This window comes from Dermacentor variabilis, chromosome 9, assembly GCF_050947875.1.
Source record: "Dermacentor variabilis isolate Ectoservices chromosome 9, ASM5094787v1, whole genome shotgun sequence".
NCBI lineage: Eukaryota > Metazoa > Arthropoda > Arachnida > Ixodida > Ixodidae > Dermacentor > Dermacentor variabilis.
The window spans coordinates 24,868,326-24,888,990 of NC_134576.1; the positions used below are offsets into that span (position 1 = coordinate 24,868,326).

The 20,665-nt window shown below is 43.2% G+C and overlaps 1 protein-coding gene across 1 annotated transcript in view; it reads left to right on the plus strand.

The window, feature by feature from the left end:
- Positions 1-18,787, plus strand: part of LOC142592558 (uncharacterized) — a 54,006-nt gene extending 35,219 nt beyond the window's left edge. Inside the window, exon 6 of the mRNA XM_075704072.1 lies at positions 17,201-18,787. Within this exon, the coding sequence (XP_075560187.1) occupies positions 17,201-17,571 (371 nt within the window). The 3' untranslated portion in view covers positions 17,572-18,787. The remainder of the gene's footprint in view (positions 1-17,200) is intronic.
- Positions 18,788-20,665: the final 1,878 nt, after the last annotated feature.

Sequence of the window (20,665 nt, forward strand, 5' to 3'; positions counted from 1 at the left end):
TGTTAAAATTTTCTTAAATGTGTAAGAATTTCTATGCTTACCAAACGTCCATCACGCAAGAAAAATGTGGGCCGATCCCAGAGATAGTGCAATACTGGGCCGACCCACGGCGGAGGTGAACAGCCTTCAAGTACCCAACAAAGTGAAAAGTGCATACAATATAGATAGAGCATGGAGCAGTGAGTGGCTTTACCTTTGTTCTTCCTGTCGCTACCACGAGATCGAAGCAGCGCTCGCAAATCTCTCGGCACACACCGCACCCTGCACCTTTCGCAGATCGCTTTCAAGATATGGGCCCGCTCTTCAAGGCAAAGCGACGAGAACACGGAGTTCAAGATATGGTCCACGCGGCGCATAATGGTTTGACGTGGATGGATAAGGCACTAAAGAGCAGTATCAGCTTATAATGATCAGAACGTCATCAGCACACCTGGCGCCGCCGTCTGCAGCAGTCCGTGTTGCTGCGACGCTGCTGTTTATACCGGTCATATTAACTTCCATAACACTTTTTTGTTCAAGTACCCTAAAGAGCCCAGGAGGCATAGGGGTGGGGGATGTTACGATTGGCCAGCGGGGATAGTGACCTTCTGGCTTCACTGCAATGAATCGCTTCGTGAAGCCAACAACACGCCCCCTTCGAATAGCCCTTCGGAGCCAGTAAGGCTAGACACGTTTGGCGGACAGGATTGTTAGCTGGTTCGCTGTCACCTTCAGGGACCAATTGGAGCAAGAAAACTCCTGGAAATGTTTGTTCTATGGCATTCCCCCATGTACTCTAGTAATAGTCACGGTCATGACAGATTCAGCAGCAAACTGCAGAGTCAGCTCAGGAACGACATGCCAGCTTGAGTCAAGCGTGACAACACCTGTCTATGAGGCCTCACTGGTTTTGGTGTGTTCAGTAAAACAAAAGTGCAAGAGAGTGTGTGAACCTTCGCCCTCAAAGGCGGGTACTTCGACGACTTTGGACGCTTTGATTGGATGAAGGTTGGATGGCAGCTTTCCCTGGCCTAGGGATCTGGTAAGGACAGAGAGTGTTTAAGCAGACATTTTCGGCTGTTCAGTGTGCATTTCAGTCATGCTAGACTGATCAGATGTAATGTTCTCCACCCTTCATGTAGATATTGTAAATAAATCCCCTACTCCTCATTCCTCCCTTCAACAACATCCTTAGCATGAATGAGTCGGACGATGGTATGGGCCAGGTACCCTTTTCATGGCAGACACCATCTCTTACAGGGATTACAATGAAAGGAGCAAAACATACCAAAAGTACACAACTAAACAAGAAATATGAATTGGAACAACATGAATTAGTGAAAAAAAAACGACTTATTACAGGGTATATACAATGTGTGAAAAAACATAGTAATGACAAGGTTCAAGGTTCCTAAAATACTTGACTTATCACAATGAGCTGTTTTACATTACAAAACAATGGAAAAAAATTTAAGTATACATTACTAAACAGGAAAGCAAAATTGCATATTAAATAAGAACATCAAGAAATGCAACTGGAACGGAACAGCAAGGTAAGAGGTAGTTCAGATTTCTAGGAACAACTTTAAATTATGTACAAATGAGTTGTGACAAATAGCGAGGAGAAGAGGTGAGTGGAAAAACGGATTAGTGTGGGCGAAGATGGGTGAGATTTTAAGTTGGTGATCAAGCCGTCAAGACACATGTCACGAGCTAGTCTGATATTTAGAGTCACGTGGGACAACCGATTGGAGTAAAGTTTATGAAAGAAGGACAATAGTGTCGGAAGCCTGCGTATATTGAGAGGAGCTAAATTAATCTAATATTTGATTTCCGTATGCGAGTAGTTTCTTGTGATGAAGCGAGCAACATTATTTTGCAGAGACTCTAGTTTGTGTTCGAGGTAGGCCTCATGTGTGGATTCCAAATTAAGAAGGCATATTCGATTTTAGAGCATACTAAGGTGGTGTAAGCCAGAAATTTGGTCTCGGAGTTAGCCGAGTGCAAATAGTGCCTTATGAAGCCAAGTGATCTGGTTGCTTTAGTAGAGTGTTCTAGTTTGCCGTTTTTACACTCGGCTAAGCAGCTGAGCGGAGCGAAAGCGTGAATGCGCATGCGCCCTCCGCTTAGCTGCAAGCAGGCTGGTGGAGTCAGAAACACGGTCCGCTTACAAGCTGCCTGAGCAGAAGGTTGCTGCCATTTTTTTTCTAGCAAGGGTGGTCGATGCACACACCCACTCTGGCACGTGCATCGAGGCACCTTGCCTGCCTTGCTCTTTACAAGACAGATTTGCACAGACGAAGACTTATGTCTGCTAGAAGGTGCGCATGCTGACCCATTTGAAAACCTCGCAGCGCGGTAGTATGTGATGCATGCTGTGCAACATGTTGGCATCAGAAAGGATCAGATTGGATGCAAAATGCAAGCTCGCTGGCTATCACGTGGCATTTCCCAAGATGGGGCTTTATTTTCCACTGGATAAAATGGACCAGTAATGCATTACAAGTTCACGTTTAGATGCTTTATGGACAAATAAGCTATATGTATTCATTTTACTTATAAAAGCTTTACTTACAAGTTTTACTTATAGGTGCTTTTATTTTGTTGCATTACCCTGAATTCGGCCAGAAGGCACTGCAAATACGAAAGGAACATCAAGCGGAAAGCCAGAGAGGCCGAGATAATCTCGTGGCTGGCGGCAATGGAAAATAAACCTGCTATGAGTAACTACTGAAGAGGAAATAACAATATTGGGAAAGAAACAATCTATTATAACTCAAAGGGAAGCTTATTACTTTCTGAAATGAGCTCGGGATGCCTTAGAACACGCACTTATACAGCAAGATATAAGAAGGAAGAAGCATGTGCTTGCTGCGGTAAAGCTAGGGAAACAATAGAGCATGCTTTACTAGAATGTGAAATATCTCCCCAGCAGTAGATTTAGGCACCACTGGCCTATATACCATTAATAAAATATATCCAGAGAGGGAGATTAAGATGGACTGCAATGATTGTAATGGCATCATTGGAATCAGACATATGCTGGCGGGGTGTCCCGCGACTCTCCCCAAACTCGTTGAAGAATGGACACAGTGGGAGAAAAGGATTCAAAGCCCATTGTTTCAGGACCAACTAAGGGCAGTCCAGGGGGCCCATGATGTCGCTGAAAGGCTTGGCCTGACAGTGCCAACATGGGAGCGGCCCGCCTTGGCTTGAGAAGTCTAGCCTCCGGACATCATTACAATAAAAGTTTTCACACACATACACCACTGGCCTGCTTGAAGCCCTTGGGTTCAGCAAGAGCAGAGGGAAAGTAAAAATGTATGCAGTAAAGATTGGTAAGCAGCGAATGGAAGATTGGTGGACAAAAAGTAGGGAAACGTCAAACAACAGAGGCTTGCAAAGACAAAGTTCAGAAAGTTTGGTTATGGGAAGTCATCGTGGGTTTTTTTCTTCTTTGTTAACATAGGTAGAACATTAGGCAATACAAGAGCTTCATGGCGCAACCCACACATCTTTCCAAAGGGGACACTCGTAGCACCTATCCATCCGTCCCTCTGCTGCTCCGCTAGGCTAGACATACAACTAAAACATGCAATCACCCACCACTCCACCATGTGGCTTAGCGGGGCAACTTGGAGCAGGGTGGACCGTAATGACACTAAACTAAAGCACTCTAGTGAAAATCACATCTACGCAAATGTTCCATGACAGATCGGATGACAAATGAACACCCAGATATTGCGAATACCGAGGCTACGGGCATGTTTTATAATTATGCAATTGCATAACACGGGTTTAGCTGTAGTCCCGAATCTGATAGCTTTTGTTATATTAATGTTGATTTCCACTTGCTTACTGCCCCACTTACGGAGATTGTCTAAGTAAGATGGAAGGTAGCAGGTGTCCTCAGGGTTAGTAGATCACGCAATCATCAGCAAATAGTCTATGAAACGCCTACCATTACTAATATCGTTAATATAATCTAAAAACAAAATAGGCCTGAGCATGGAACCTTGCGGTACTCCAGATTTGACATGATTTAATGGAGACAAATGGTCATTGATGAAAACTGATTGCTACCGGTTAGTTAAAAAGATTGTAGTCCACCTAGTTATCCTCACATGTTAAGATCTGTCAGTTTATGAATAAGCCAGAATTGAGGAACCTTGTCAAAAGCCTTCGCGAAGTCTAGAGATATTACATCGATTCGATAAAAAGAATGAGTGGAGTTATGCAAGTCATTAATTCAAATCAATCGTGTAAAAGTCCATGCCGACTGATAAAGAAAAAGTTATGTTCTGTAAGAAACTTCATTAGAGCAGATGGAATGATGTGTTCGAGAAGTTTGCAGCACATGCTGGTTAAAGAAATTGGTCTGTAATTTGATGGGTTAGACGAATCACCATATTTAAATATGAGAATTACGCAAGCTGCCTTCCAAACATTTGGGACGCATCCCGTGTCAATACATTGCTGAAAAGGCTTGGCTAAAATGCGACATATTGCAGGTTTGGATATCTTAAGAAGTTTAGGGCAGATGCCATCACGGCCAGGAGCAGAGTTAGTTAGAAGACAATCGATACAGGACTGTACTAATTCAGAAGCGATATTAATGTTGTGCATGCTTGAATGCAAAATAGGGGCCTGAAAGCTACTAGGTACAGGAGTCTCGTCCGTGAAAACGGATGAAAAAAAACTTGTTGAATTCAATAGCAACACGTGCCAGAGAAAGAATGTTACCATCCTTAGATAACGGTACCGTCAAGTTCGATAATTTGGGTTTCCTAAATTTTTGTGTCATTGCTAAGCATGTCTGAAATGTCATGGTTGAAAAATTTATCTTTGGCTGTTGTTACGGTCCTGCATAAGTGTGCGTGCTCACGATAGGGCCTCCAATCTTCCACAGATGCTCATAGTTCAGCTCTGCAATATATAGGTTTCACATGCGTCGCAAACCAAGTGCTTTCTGTGCAGGCTGTTATTTTGAATTTTGGAATATGCTTTTCTTTTTAAGTGTGATCAGCCCATTATGAAGAAAAACCCAGTTTGTGTTTATGTTGCAATGAGGGAATGACTGCAAGAAGCCGACAGAAAAGGTGGAAAGGTCACTAACAAGCCCGCTGACATTCACGCGGGTGTAATCAAATATTAATTTCTTTCTATTTTCATGTTTCTTTAGGGCACCTATGAATTCACAATGCAAGATATTGTGGCCACTGATACCATCCAATACATTTTCCGTAACATTATTTGGTTCTGTGGCTAGTATGAGGTCAGAGTGAATCACCATGAGTGGGAACAGAAACAATTTGATGCAAATTGAAAGTTGAGAGCATGCCAGGAAAATATTGGCATTGACGTTTTTCTTGTGCCATACAGGGGTCGGCATCAATGCCATTCAATATTGGGATAGTCGAAATCGCCGACAAGAAATATTGGTGATGTCGGGTACTCGTTCTGGACAAAACTTAAAGACTTGTTTAGATGATCCGGAAAGTAGTGGGATGAATCAAGTGGACGATAGCAGACTCCAATGACAGAGGTAGAATGTGTGGGCAGACAGAGAGCAACCCTTACAATTTTGAGGCAGGAATTAGTTTCAATAACACAAGCTTCCAAACTAGATTTTACTGCGATTAACACACCGCCACCTCTCGATTCAGTTTTATGTTTTCTAAATAATGAAAACTGACGAGACAAGGACGATCCAAAATGTCGAATGACAACCAGGTTTTGGTGCCTAGAACGTCTACTGAACAGGATTCAAGATAAGAACAGAGGTGATCTTGCTTACGAAATAAGCTGCGGAAGTTTGACAAAAGAATTGACACACATGCATCACAGCGTTCATTTTTTACATCACTGGGTTTTCACGAGGACGTGACGTTTCGGGAGGGCACTTACTTCATTAGTGGTATGGTCAAAGATAAATCGTGTTGTTTAGTAGAAGTTTGCCAAACAGAAGTTTGAACCTTTCAGCGGGCTTCTGTTTGGAACGTCCGAAATCTCGGAGTTTCTGGACTGCATCCTCATTGAAAAATCCTTATCAGTCCACATGAGACGATTCAAACCTTTTTTAGTTTAAATGCATTTTTCAGTATGTGTTTTCTTTTTTAAGTTTAGGAATTTCACAATTACCAGCCAAGTATAGCCTTGTCTTTTCTGTCCTATTCTATGGGCACGTTCAATTTCACCAGCTGCAATGCCTAAATATTTAGAAACTAACTCAGTTACAAGCCCTTCCTTTTCCTGCCACGTCTGAGTCTTGCTCAATGACTGCTTTAAAGATAAGGTTGTTGTGACGCAATCTGTTACTGAGGTCGTCTACCACCAAACTTGTGTTGCAATTGTCCTGATTTTATGCTTTCCAGTTTGTCCTGGGTGTCAAGCATATGAATTACCTCGTGACGCCAGAGGTTCCTTCCATTTAGGAAAGAAGTTCAGTAACATTCGTTTGGACGTCTTTTACTTTCCCTAGGATGTCTTTCTGAAATTTTCCATTACAGGCTGCCGTATCCTTGAAAATGAGTTGATAATGACATTGGGCTGCGTGGAGATGAGCAAGTGGTACAATGCTTAAGCGTACTTAAGTCCCAGAGGAGTTTCTGCATGAATTTTTCAATTGTTTATGAAGGTTTCTTACCTATTCAAAGAAAAGTGTTTGCAACATACTGACGTGGTACTAATTGGCTGCTGCTGGCTGTTGGCCTTGGTGTCTTCCTTTGCTGTTGAGCAGCATTTAGTGAGTGCACAGTAATAATGAGCTGCACCAAATGGCTACACATTACTGCTGTACTACTCGAACTATTCCAAAAGGGCGAATTTTTCTGCTCCAACATGCACCATGATTACTTATTTCCTAGCCCAAATCCTTAACTGGCTAGGCCACCGCTGCATGCTGACACACCACCCACTGTGGGTGTGGGCTGTATTAGCCAAGTCTCAGTAAGACAAAAAAAACTGTGGCACTGTTCTTTTTGAGCTTTGTTATTTAATGAAAAGGCTTTGAATTCAGGCCACCAGTGCCACAATAAAGTATTCCTATTCCAGCCACACTACTTGTTAGAGCTGCATGCCACCTGCACTACTAGCTGGGCCAGTCACTTGAAATCCGTGGACTATAAGGTTAGAGTAGAATCAAACAGAAGACATTTTTTTGATATACTGGCTTTGGACGTCCCCAAACTTTTGGGATGGGCCTGCTATAAATTTTACGTATTCATAACATGGGAAGGTTATGACGACATGTAACCCAGGCAGGCAATGCTTTTGGAAACGAACTTTAAACTTTGCCACTCCGACAGTGGTGAATAGTGATCTGTTGTCATGTTGAGCAGTACTACTTGCATCTGACCGCTGGATGTATTGTGTCACTGTTCGTTATTTATTACATGTGCTTATAACATGTGCTCCAAAAAGATGTTCCAATCATTGGTGCAATCTACTAATACCAGCTACTTTCGCAATGTCTCTGTAGGCATCTCTTTAATCCTTTTATGTCTAACACGATACACGAGGACTCCCCTGCAATCACTGACACAGAAATAGTACAGTGTAGTTCTAAAACAAATGTGCTTAACTCATATTGGTGACAACAAATAGTTTAACATTGGTGCTATCATAGGTCTGGTTTGCGATTACAGCCGATGTCTTGTGGTTGATTATAGGAGTTCTTTAACAGCAAGGTCCAGCATTACTAGAGCTTTGTTTAAAGGGCAGCCACTTGGACAGTGGTACGCTTGGACTCGGGTGTAAGTAGTTTAACATTGATGCATAGGCTTTGAGGTGACCAGGGTCAGGCTAGTGTATACAAATTTTATCCTGTTGTATTTTCTTTCGCATCACTCGCACTTCATTCAGTGTTACTGCGTACATGGTGCGTTGAATGATAGGAAGGAAATAGAATAATATGTATAATCTTGGCCAAGATGGCCTTGGAGTATGTTTAAGCCCAACTTTAGGCACACATGATTCCCAGCTTGGGTGAGCATACAGAGATAACTGTCCAGGTTGAGGTTCATTCCGATATGCTGTTAACGCTTCTTTGAGTAATCGTATAAACATGACTGAACAAAAATCTCTGTGGTTTTTAAAAACCCATCAAAGCCAGAGACTCAGACTGGTGGTCATGATACGGGCATTTCACGATACCTTGTGAAGCATAACTTCCAGACCAGTGACAGACGAAGTAGAAATGCTTCTTTTTCAGGTGGCCGCAAGTCTCTGTACCTGTCCTTGCAATGAAGTGACTGCGTGTGTCTTTCTCCACCTTTTCCTTCAATGATTTGAAAGCTGATCAGGATATTAAAATAAAGCAAATGTTACATGTATGCAGTGTGTCAAGGGGAATCAGTTTATTGTAAGCCCACGTTGGCTGTGCAGAATATCTTATGGGGTAATTTAGAAGAAGAAAGAAGATTAAGTACCCTGGACACTTGTATGTTCAGTCTGCATTTCAGGGTGTGTAATGCACAGAACTAGCGTTACAAAGTTGAATCGTAGACATGTTGTGGAACTCAGTAGTTATGAAGAAGAGGTTCAGTGACATCTTTTCTCTTTTCCTGATGAGGATCAAGCACTTGTTTTTCTCAGGGCAAAATTTTAGAGCGAAGCATAATGGAATTGAAGAAAAAGAAGATATAAAAAAGTGACAAGAATGATGTTGCTTCTTGTACATTTTTAAACTATGCTTTGTTTGAGTACATTTTGCAGCTTTCATACAGAGATCAAACTCCTGCGAAGACAGTACGTATAGAAACTGTAAGCTAATTTGCTTTATTAATTTGAGGTTGACACTGTGACATGGCGTCTAATTATAGCAGCACAAAGTGACTGCCATCAAAATTTTTTTCGTGAGCAACGCCAAGAACTGCATGAAATGACAACTGAAAATGACAACTCTACATCTTACAAATTTCCGTTCTGAACGAGAAAGAAAATACAGAGAATCATACCTTATCTATAAGTTCAAGGCATTGCAACAAATAGGCATAAACATTTCAAAAGGAGCTTTATAATCTATCCGCTATGCTAAATTTCAAGCTATAGGCAACAACACTTAGTTTGGTTTCTTGGCGTATCCTTCTTTTTTTCTTTCCTCTTCTTTTTCTCAGCCGGCGTGTCAGACGCCGTTGACATGCCGGCTAACACGCGTGAGTTGGCACGTGGTTGACACCATGTTTTCCCCGTGTTTTAACTGAACAATTAGTAGATTTAAATTTTTTGCACATTGGGAATTCAGGAAATATAAAACTTCGACAGGAGCTATCATTAGAACTAGTGTACAGTACTTCTAGCACTTCTTTAATCAAACAATGCAAAATTTGCGCTTTGGTTGACTCAGCATTTACTTATTGTGTTAAGATTGATATGAAGTGCTACTTTGTTTTTTCTGCTGTGTGTACATGTTTTTAGACGCAATCCTTTCCATTGTATGGAGTTCTCGCTCACACAAAGCCATGTACTCGATTGCAGATCGACCTTAGGCAGAAGTGCAATCTCATACCTGTGCACTTGCCTCTATTCATTGGTGTGCAATACCGCGCAAGCCTGTGCATAACTATACGACGACTGTAAAGCATATGAAAGCTCCAGCACCAGTTTAGGGCACAAGATTAGACCAGATTTCTTGAACAGAAAAGCTGATTTAACACATTATTAATGTACAAGGAGGCTTGTCCATGCTACCTAACCTGACAACTATTGCTTCTAGACCCTAAAGAATGCAGTAAAAAAAAAAAAGTAGGTGCTTGCTGCAATGGGGAGAAACAAATTTTTCCTGTACCATACTATAGGTGCTTACCCATTTCCAAGTTTGCAAAGCGAGTGCTTTCCTGCATGGCATGGCCACCACTATGGCTAATATTCATGCTACCAAATCTGCATATATTGTATCGCATGGTTTACCTTACAGAAGTTGGGAACTAGAAGCAGGGTTCATACTTTGTATATTTGTTTTCTTTCTTTCATTACTTAAAGTAAAAATAGCAAATCAACTTCATTCATGCTCCTCCAGTCACTTTTCTTTTATAGAATGTATTCTAGGGTTTTATGCGCTAAAACCACGATTTGATTATGAGGCATGCCATAGTGGCGCAGTCCAGATTAATTTTGACCACGAGGGGATCTTTAAAGGGACACTAAAGCGAAACAATAAATCAGTTTAGACTAATGAAGCATTGTTTGAGAACCCTGCAGGCAGTGATTTCAAAAAAATAGTTTGATTATTAGATGAGAAAATGAAGGTCGAAGTATCAGTATTTGAATTTCGCGCCGAAACCCCAGTGCCGGTACGTTAGCGTGACGTCAGGGATTCCAAAGTATGTTTTCGCATTTGGGCCGCGTTGGCTGAATAAAGGTTCCTGAAACTTGCCATGTTTAATATTTGGTTCCTTTAGAACTCAATATAGTCAATCTGTACCGCTATATATAATTAGTAGGCCCTAGAAGATGCCATCAAAATCCACGACGTCACAGCCCCCAGGTGCGGGAACTCAAGTAGGCGTCGCCACCCGTATTTCGTTCTTGCGCTTTTTCTGGCTTACCAAACGTCTTATCATTGTAACAGTGCTGTTTTTGGTGTTGTAGAATGGTAATTTACTGATGCAGAAGAAATAATTTTTCACTTTAATGTCCCTTTAACGTGCCACACAGGCGTTTCTTGCATTTCGCTCCCATCTAAATGCGGCCGCCGCGGCGGGCACATTTTTTTAAAACTTAAATATGCGATTCCTAAAAAAGATCCATCAGCAATGATTCTGCGTTGCTTCGATTCAAAACAGCAATGATAAGCATGCAATTTAATGTATGATGGTATAAGTTGCAGCTAGTGCATGGTCAGATAAAATGTTAAGCATGAAAGCACCATAAATGAGCACATTTCAAGCAATAAGTGAACAAGTGAATCGTTCACTCTGCAAGCCCGTAATGCAAAAATAACAGGTGCAGCGGTAATCACGCGTTGCTTTGAGAGAATAAGCAAGTGTCTTACCTGGAATTGTCAGAAAGTGATACCTCTCATATTCTGGCTCGAAGAAATGCACGCTGATATGGCGGTACTCCAGTTCTTTCAAAGTCAGGGCTACTTCACACTCGTCGCAGTTGTACTTCGGGTGAGTGATTTTGTGCACAAGTTTTATGTGCCTCTGCAGACTGCGATTGTTCGCTAACCGCAGGTCGCAGTACTGACATTCAAAGGAAGCAACTTTCGCCATTGCGAGACCGCGAAGAGAAGCATGGGGTTTCCTAAAAACCGATTACGTAACTATGCTCAGTGCGTGCAAGCGGGCCTTCTATATCTGCGGGTGCTCTGACCATGGAGGAAAGAAAAAGCTGAGAGATGCTGACGTCACTCTTTGCGAAGCATGAGTGGCGTCGGAAGGCATGGCAGATATCCTCTCTTGAGCATATCTCTCTCCTCCGGCCCGCAACCATGCACGAACTGCGTGGGCTGCACGGGCGCGCCTGTAGCAATCCGAAAGCATCTACTATTCTGACAAAAGATGCAATCGCGATGTAACGTTGGCGAAGTCTGAGTATTCTGCCCTGGCATTGAAACAAGTTTAAAATAAACTCCTCACATTAGACCGTCATGTTGGACTCCGCAACTTTTGCGGGATTTTGTGAAAAGCAATATGGTTTATTGGTCCAGCCAACTGAAACTGTCCTGATGGCTTCTAGACCCACCATGTTGTATTAGTGGTTTTGGCGTTGCGCTGCGAAAGTGAGGTTGTGGGATCACATCTCGGTCGTGGAGGCCGCATTTCGACGGGGTTCGACGAAGTAAAAATGCAATGCCCGTGTACCGTACGTTAAACACATGTTAACAAATCCCGCGCGGTGAAAATTATTTCCGCAGTTCACCGCTACGGTGTGCCTCATTATCAGTTCTCGGCTTTGGCACGTGAAGTGTCAAAATTTGAATGTTTGATTAACCGCAGGTACGGTGGCTGCCTAGTTCCTGCGTCATTTTAGATTACCTTTATCGTTCATTTCTACCTTCGTTTCCTCTGTTTGGGCTCCCTGGGGCTAGACCATAGTGGTTATGGCTAGACGCGGCGATGAAAAAATCAACGAGTCTAGAAGTTCAGGACAACATTCATTTGGGCTAGATGGTGCATACTTGATTTAGGAAGGAACAGCGCCAACGAAGACGTTCACAAGTGGGGAGAACGACACAGGACAAGCACCATGTTAAAATTGGCTCCAAGGCACTGTCAATACAGGTTAAGAAAATGTTAGTAAGCACCGGGGCGACGCAGGATCCAATACAAATCCCTTGTCTTTGTCGATAAAACTTGTTCTCGAAAGAGATTAACGTCACATCAAGGTAAAATTCTAGCATTTTCATAAAATTATATATTGACACGCCAGAGGAGTTTTGGAACTCTACTGCACTGTTACTTCCTATAGCATCTCTGACAGAATGAAATAAGGCATCGTGGGGCACAGAGTAAAACAAGTCTTCAACATCTACTGAAAACACATAACCATTGGAAGTACATCCCTCAAGAAACCTAACAACATCTTTTGAACTCTTTGTGGCGTACGGATCTTGAACTTTAAGGGATGTAAGGTGCTTTTGAAGAAACTTGCTTAACACAATCAGCCAAGTTCCATTTTCGCTGACCACTGTTCTGAATGGCACGGACAGTTTGTGCGTTTTGGCCGTAAAGAACATGGAAAGGGCATTGCTTTTGCTGTTACCAATGTCATTGGCCAGCGTGCTCAGATCTAATTCTTTGCACATCGCAGCCGCCTTGCCTCTCACTCGCGTTGCACTAGCTTTCAGAGGGATGAAGTTCTTTGCAATTGCTTCGCCGGCTCTTTTTTGAAACTCTTCCTCGGTGAGCACCACAAACCCACCATCCTTGTCAGCTTGAAAAAGCCGGAGTCTATTCTTCCTGAAATACGACACGACTTTTCCCATAGAATCTTTGCTAGTCAACGTGTTAGTGCTGGTCGTAGATCTTATAAGCGTATTCACACCATCCAGAAGGCATCTTTCACGGTTTTCTTCCAACGCCTTTCCTGCTATGCGCCTATTAAGCGCCAGGAACTCATGTGCTTCTATCCGTGGCTCGTGGCTGAATTTCGGACCTTTGTTCAACACCTGCCTGACATCGTTGGGAAGATCAACGTCTCCGATGACCGTCACCAGCCTTTCCGGGGGCTTCTTGTCCTTCTTCAGAGAAGACGACCGTAAACACTGGTTCCGTGTCTGAGCCCATCAAAATATATATGTATATATATATATATATTATAGAGAGAGAGAAAGAACAGCGCATTAGTAACTCCCAGTTATGGATATCCATACATTTGTTCCCGCGAGCAGGCATCATGTAATGAATGATTGTAGACCAAAAAATATTTCGCGTTTCTTTCCGGATAAATACATGAACATTAATAATGCCTTGGTTTTCATACTTATTAAGAAGTAAAGGAACATTACAGGTTAGCGATTGCATTAGATAAATTGTTAGCCTTTTTGGCACGAGCCATCTATCCTGGCTGTAGTCCCGACAGTGATTTTACAAGTGAAGAGACTTTGTTAGAGGAAAAAAATATGAATAGAGTAAAGGAAAGCCATACAGATCTGGCAGTTTGAAATCGCATTAAATTTGGTGAAAAGTGGTGATGTTGTGTGGAGGTATGGAACGTTAGCAATAATTCCGACGTGCACGTTTCTGAAGAAAAAGCTTGTGTTAGTGTTCACAGTGGTGCCCCACACATGCATGCAGTAGTTAATATGAGACGCAAATAGTGACTGGTAAATTTGTAATTTCAACTGTTCTGGAAAGAAATAATATTTTTAAGGCCGTTGTGGCTGGACCATCCCAATGAAGTGGAAAGGAGCGCGTTCGCTTTAGGAATGACATCGCAAGCCTCCAGACCAGAGACAAACAGGCTGGTATGATCCACATATAGAATGGTTGTTGCCTCGCTTTCTGCAAGGGTTCATCGAGCAATAAGGTTCCCAAAGAGCTCCAGCTGCACGGGAAGGTGCGAGGTGAAATCCGGCAACACTCATGCAGGCGGCTGTTCCCCCACTCTCCATTCCCCCCAGCCGCACTTTGCTTCGCTGCACCGCTCATTCTTGGCTCAGCAGCCGTCCGATATGGAGGTTCCCATTGTTGATCGCGCCAAGTACGAGATTTGTTCCGCAATTCGCTTTTTGCACGCCAAGGGGACTCCCTCGTGGATATTCATCATCAGTTGACAGAGGTTTATGGCGACAAGTGCATGTACGTTCAACACGTCCGAAAGTGGTTTAGGGAGTTTAGTGCCGGTTGAAAGAAAGTCCACGATGAAGAACGGAGTGGAAGACCGTCAGTTTCGAAGGTGGTTATCAAGATGGCCCAACGCAAAGTGCTTCGGAAGAGGAGGATCAACATCTGTGAACTTATTGCTCAGATTCCTGGAAGTTCTTACGATACAGTGGAAAGAGCTTTGACTAAAGTATTGGGGTATCAGAAGTGTTGTGCTCAATGGATACCGCGGCTATTGACATCAGACTACAAGGAAAAACGCCTTGACTGTGCTCGCCAGTTTCTTCAAAATTGTCAAGAAGATAAGGAAGGATTGTTGGACTCCATTTTTATGGGAGACTAAAAGTGGGTGTTTCGTTTCACTCCTGATAGGAAATAAAAATCCCAAGAGTGGCGTCACCCAGAGTCACCAGTCGCAAAGAAGTTCAAACTCCTTCTGCTGGCAAAGTCATGGCCACTGTTTTTTGGGATCATAAGGGAGTACTGCTGATCGATTTAATGGAACGTGGGACAACAATCAACTCTGAGAATTATTGTGCAACACTATGAAAACTCAGGCAAGCTATTCAGAACTGCCGGCGAGGACAACTGGCAGCCAGTGTAACACTGCTTCACGACAACGCCCAACCTGACGTCTCCTGTCAAACCCAGGAACTTTTGACAAACTTTGGGTCGACTGTCATGCCCCACCCACCGTACAGTCCGGACCTTGCACCTAGTGATTATCACTTGTTCCCCAAGCTAAAAGAACATTTTAGTAGCCAACGCTTCCGGAGCGATGAAGTCGAAGAGGTGAAATGCTTCCTCAGTGGGTCGGCGGCAGACTTCTACGACACTGGGATACAGAAATTGGAGCACTGTATACAAAAATGCATAGAAAAAGATGGCGATTATGTAAGTTTCATCTTTCCAATAATGTAAATTTCTATGAGAATAAACAATGTTCTCTACTTCTAAAATTGATGGGAACCTTATTTCTGGATCAACCTTCGTATGTCTATCATGTCATTAACGTAAATGTCGAAGGGGACCTAAAATGCTGCCCTGTGGGACACCTAACAATATTGCCGTCCAAGGAAATACTACTTCCAATGACAACGCATTGCCTGCAATCAAGCAGATACGAACACAACAAAATATGTCATTCCATGCACACCGTTTGCAGTCAACTCTGTTATTAGAATCTTGTGTTGCAGACTGTCAAAAGCCTTGCTGTAGTCAATAAATATCCAGACTACTAGGTTTCATTTTTCTAGCTTCTTGATTAACGCCTGCTGAACAAGCAGTGCAGTTTCGGTAGAGCAGGTCATCAAAGCTGTTTCTCCATCGCCAGGGTTTGTGTCATGCTCTCCAACCATGATTCCTCGCTCCTTTGTGCCCTCCAGAGGGGCACGGTCATGGCCCCCCAAACAAGGGGCTTAAATCACCACAGCAATGAAATCGCAATTTTTCGCTTTTAATATGCTTCAGTGCAATACATTGCATAAGCTTCCCTGCTTAACTCAACTGTAATGCGGCAGAGGTGACTTTAGGAAGACTTTCTAGACATGCCAAACAATATGTGCATTCTGGTCAGAACTACACCTGACTTAACATTCTGACACGTCGGCATATGGATGGCCCTTGTGCAGTTTAAGAGCACGAATACGCATGCTGGTTGTGGCTTGACGAAATGTGATTTCTTAAACAAGTTTCAATGCCAATGCCCTAGACTAAGCTTCACTGCAATGCAGTTGTGTTATGCACTGGAGCTTCTGTAATGTATTGCGGTCCATCACTGCAGCAACGTCAGAACCAGCTTTGAATGGGTGTCATGTGAGTTATTAGATGTCTCGGTGCTCATACTGTGACAGATGACGGCACATGTGCGCATGTATAGTCGGGAACATGTGCAAGGCTGTGTTGCAGTCTCGTATATGGAGCTTGCAAGATGGGCGAAGCAAGGGCCCAAATCACCACAACCCTGCCGGAAATAGCTCTAAATCCCTGCCTGTACACTTCTTAAGGGTTTTGGTGCTTTTACCGTAATCGGAGATTGCACATATAATACTATATTTTCAAAACTGAGCTCATTGGAACATCTTCCTGTTCATGCTATGCACACAAAAATGAGGAATAAGGGAAAAATTATGCAGATCCCACACCCTGTGGGAATTGATGTAAGTGAAGCTTTCCATGCTGGATGCTCTGATTGACGATAATTAGCAGTGTTGACGGCTAAAGCTTAATTTCTTCGTTTAGGCTAACACGAGATTGGCGAATTGATGTTAAACGTTACCTTGTGGGCACCACTGCTGTTTGTCTGCGTAATAGGCAGAACACACAGGGAGAGGTGTTTGCATGAGGCATTGTTGTGGGCCATATCTTATAACCCGAGAGGGTTAAGTGTTGTCATTTCCTCATATGGCACATCGCGTTATGGCAGAAGTTTTAAACTTGAATTGGATTATGGGGCTGTACGTGCCAAAACGACACTCAGATTATGAAGCACGGCATAGTGGCAGACTCCAGATTAATTTTGACACCGTGATGTTCTTTAATGTGTCCTAAAATCTAAGTGCACATGGGTTTTCTATTTTGCCCCCGTCGAAATGTGGCTCCTGCGATTGGGATCAAATCCATGACCTCTCGCAATGCCATAGCAGCAGAGCTAATGCAGCGGGCACAGAAGTGTTGATTTGACGGTCAACCACTTCTGTAGTGTTTCCTGGACGCTGCAGTGTGCTTTAATTAATGCGGCTCTGCTTCTGCACGCCGTGTGAATTGCCCGCTTGACATATTTTCATTGTGTTTATTTTTTCAGAAATAGCAGCAACGTATTGTATTGTGCCTTGAACATAAGCACACCGCAACCGCTGTTGTATGTTAGTGGAGTTTCCTTGCCTTCTCATGTCACTTCCCCCATCTTATATGGGAACTGCCTCTTCTCCTCCCTCTTCTTCTCTCTACAGTTCTATCTGTGTCCCCTCTCGCCTCGCACATAAGCGCTGCAGTTTCTTCAGTGCTTCTGAGGGGAGTCACGGATAATTGCAGCTGTCAGGTGGCTAATGTGACAACGGCCAGGGAGCTCCAGAGGACATTGTGCACATTCGATGCTTCTCCTATCAAGCTTCTCCAATCTAAAACAAGCTTCTCCTATCTCCTTTCCTCTCTTACTTGTGCCTGTCACGTATATACACACTCTGAACCCCCCCCCCGATGTGGTGTGTGTGACATCAGCAGCAGTCCACAGCAGCAGCTGGAGTGGGAAAGTCAGAGGAAGAGACAAAGAAAGCTTCACTTTAAAACAAAATGCGTAAAAGTTTCTATGCTTACCCAATGAGGAAACCCGTCCATCATGTAAGATGATTGCTTTCAAGATAAGGCCCGCATGAGCGAGCGAATTGTAAGATCGGGCCTGCGCAGCCGTGCCATAAGCAGCGGCCGCTGATGTACAGTTGATAATGGTTTGCATCGAGAGGAGGCAGCATCATTGACCACATCTACGTATGACGTCTACCTAATGTGACAGTTCAATTACGTCACGTAGAACAGCACGCATTGGCCAATGCTCATCTTCCATGAAGCAGCAACATCATCCAAATGCACCATAATATAAAAGGAGTGAACAGTGCTACTACTGGCCTCTGCTTCATACTCATGCTGGTCTCAGTTTAACATTTTGGTGTTGCAAATGCGCTTCTCCATTTCATGATTTTTTTCGTGGCATTTCTCGCAATTATATGAAACGCAGCAGCATATGACGACAAAACAGTAGGTGATCAGTCGCAAATGCTTATGCATCATTTAGATAACTCCCACAGGATACTCTGCATGTAATTTTATCTTTTTCCACTTTCAGTATGCTTCAGCGCTATGGTATGCTTGACCGCGTAACCTTGCTATGTCCAGTGTTTGTGACCCCTTCCCACTGTTGGTATACTTCATCACAATGCTAAGTGCATGGTTGAATGCATAACACCACTGTATTGGGATGAAGCTAACTTATGGGTCTGACATTACAGTTTTAATTTAGCGTACGCAACTATAGCGTATGCTATACGCTAAAGTATATATAGCGTATGCTAAGCAGCACACATTTCTTTAGGTTGAGTTGGCCTGTGAGATGTTCAGATCTTAAAGGCCATGTGCCGTCATTGCGGCTATCTCCCGACTGTAGCTATAGGTGGTGCTAACATGTCGGATGTTTCTTTCTTTAGGTTTCAACTCACTCGAAACGAGAAGCGATCTCGAAAACACCACAAGGTTATCCATAATACTCTGTCGTCGAAGCAGCCTGAGACTAAGCGAAAGCCATTTACACAGTCAGTTGCAAAGAACGAAGTCCATTTTACAAAAGCAACGCCAAATTCAATTCGAAGCTGGCAGCCGGGGCCGCCGCCATGTTTCACGCAAATTCCGCAAACCACGCAAAGACACTAATGCTAAATCTGAGAAATAGTGCGCGTACGCTATACGCAATGGGTCGTTTAGCGTTCTGCGCATGCGCAGTGATGACCCACTATTTTATAGCGTACGCTAAACTAAAACTGTCTATTAGGCAGCACATTTTAGATGCTTGCTGGTTTTAAAGTCCGAAAGCTGAGATACAACAGCGTCGCACACTATCACGTGAGGAAAACGAACCGCTGCATGCAGCAAGTAGCATCAGCATAAGCACTAGATTACAGTTGAACAGCTCTACAATGACGACCACAATTAATTTGCCTGTAAAACAAAGAAACTTATGCGTCCCTGGCGGCTGATTTACGTTTATAAAACGAATGCCGCACCAGTGCCGCCACTGCCCCGCGAAGATGTCACCAGGGTAAGCTGTGCGCTAGCGCTAACAGCAGTGTATTTGAAGAGCATGCTGATATTACTAGTTCTGTTGCCCTGCTCCAGGATTCACTCACCTCGTATGCTACTTGTTGTGACGGATCAACGGCTGACGAATGCATGGATAGGCCGCGAATGTCAACGAAGGCGACCAAAAATTTTGCAGCAAGGGAGGCTTAGAGGCACTAGACAATCGGGGGCTTTGCTTTGCATGGTTCCTGCATTTGGTTGGAGAGCAAGCTGGGAACCTCAATGGAGCATAGGGTGACTACAGTAGAACGTGCTGTCAGGGATATTTTGCAGAGAAAAATTAGCGGTCTATTTCATTAAGTCTCTCTTGAATTCTTGTTAAAGATTTTCTTTTGTTGAAAGTGCTTAGCTATTGTGAGCAGTGAGCCGCGCAACCTTTAAAACGAAGTGACCTGCATAGCAAAGGATTTTGAAGGTGCGAGCACTTTGTTAAAAAGGCGTTTGACTACATAGATACATTCAGAGCAGCGCTTTCTACCCTTTAGCCCATGCAGAATTTGTAGGTCCTATTTGCGCCACCAGGATCTGCCGATGTACTGCAGTGAAGCCTTTAATATGTGTCCCAATGTCCAATGCTACGGAGTTCAATATATCCATTTAATGTCTGAGCAAGTTTGATGTATGAAGTTTCATATACATGTAATTCTCTTGGTGATTCACCACCTGTTATTTAAGCAGCAATTCTATTTATAATTGTTTCATATAACAAGGTTTAATTGTAATGAATTATTGCTATACGACATTCTTTCCATTACTATAACTAATACTCTCAAGCTTGGAATCTCCCAGCTTCCTCATACAGTTGGCCAATGGGACAGTGCACCTGACACAACAAGCCATGTCGTACACTTACTCTGTGCATATTCACAGCCCATGCAAGCTTGTGCTGAAAGGTTGTTGCTGCTTGCAGAGGTAAACGTTTCACTTGACTGTTGTAATGATCTCGCTGACTATGTGATGGAATAAACAGTTACTCCACAATAAAACATAGTATGAGGCCATTTTGTAAACATGAGCTTGAAGTAAAACTGTGCCATGCATCGTCGAAAAAGGAAAACAACATTACAGGGATGAGGATACTTATCGTGGGCTTGTCTCTATAGCTTTTATGTCTTGCTTTGTCCACATTATGCTGCACAGTTTTAGTTGAAGCGGTTATTGGCTGGCAGACGTCTTCCCATCATGTTACTACGAGTTTTGATGAAAGCAGTCTTGGCCAGCCTCTCTACCCCTGGTTCTCTGGCTTAGGTACTGGTGCCTCCAGTAGTTCAGATTTGAATGGGTGCAAATTAATTTTCCCTCTCAGTGAAATCATACCAACTTTCCCAGGTTACCGGGCTTCTACAATTCCTCCTAAGTTGAACTTGTTCAACAGCTTTACCGAGTACTTTAAGTATATTTCTATGTCGTAGGGCAAACAGAAAATTAGCATACGCACTCTTGCTTTCAGGCTGCCATAGACTTCGAGTTAAAAGTGCAGTCGAGATCAACATGTCCAACCTTGATCCCTCCAGCCAATGTGCCAGCCTTCCCTATGAGCCACTACTTGCGAAGGTGAACATACCTTC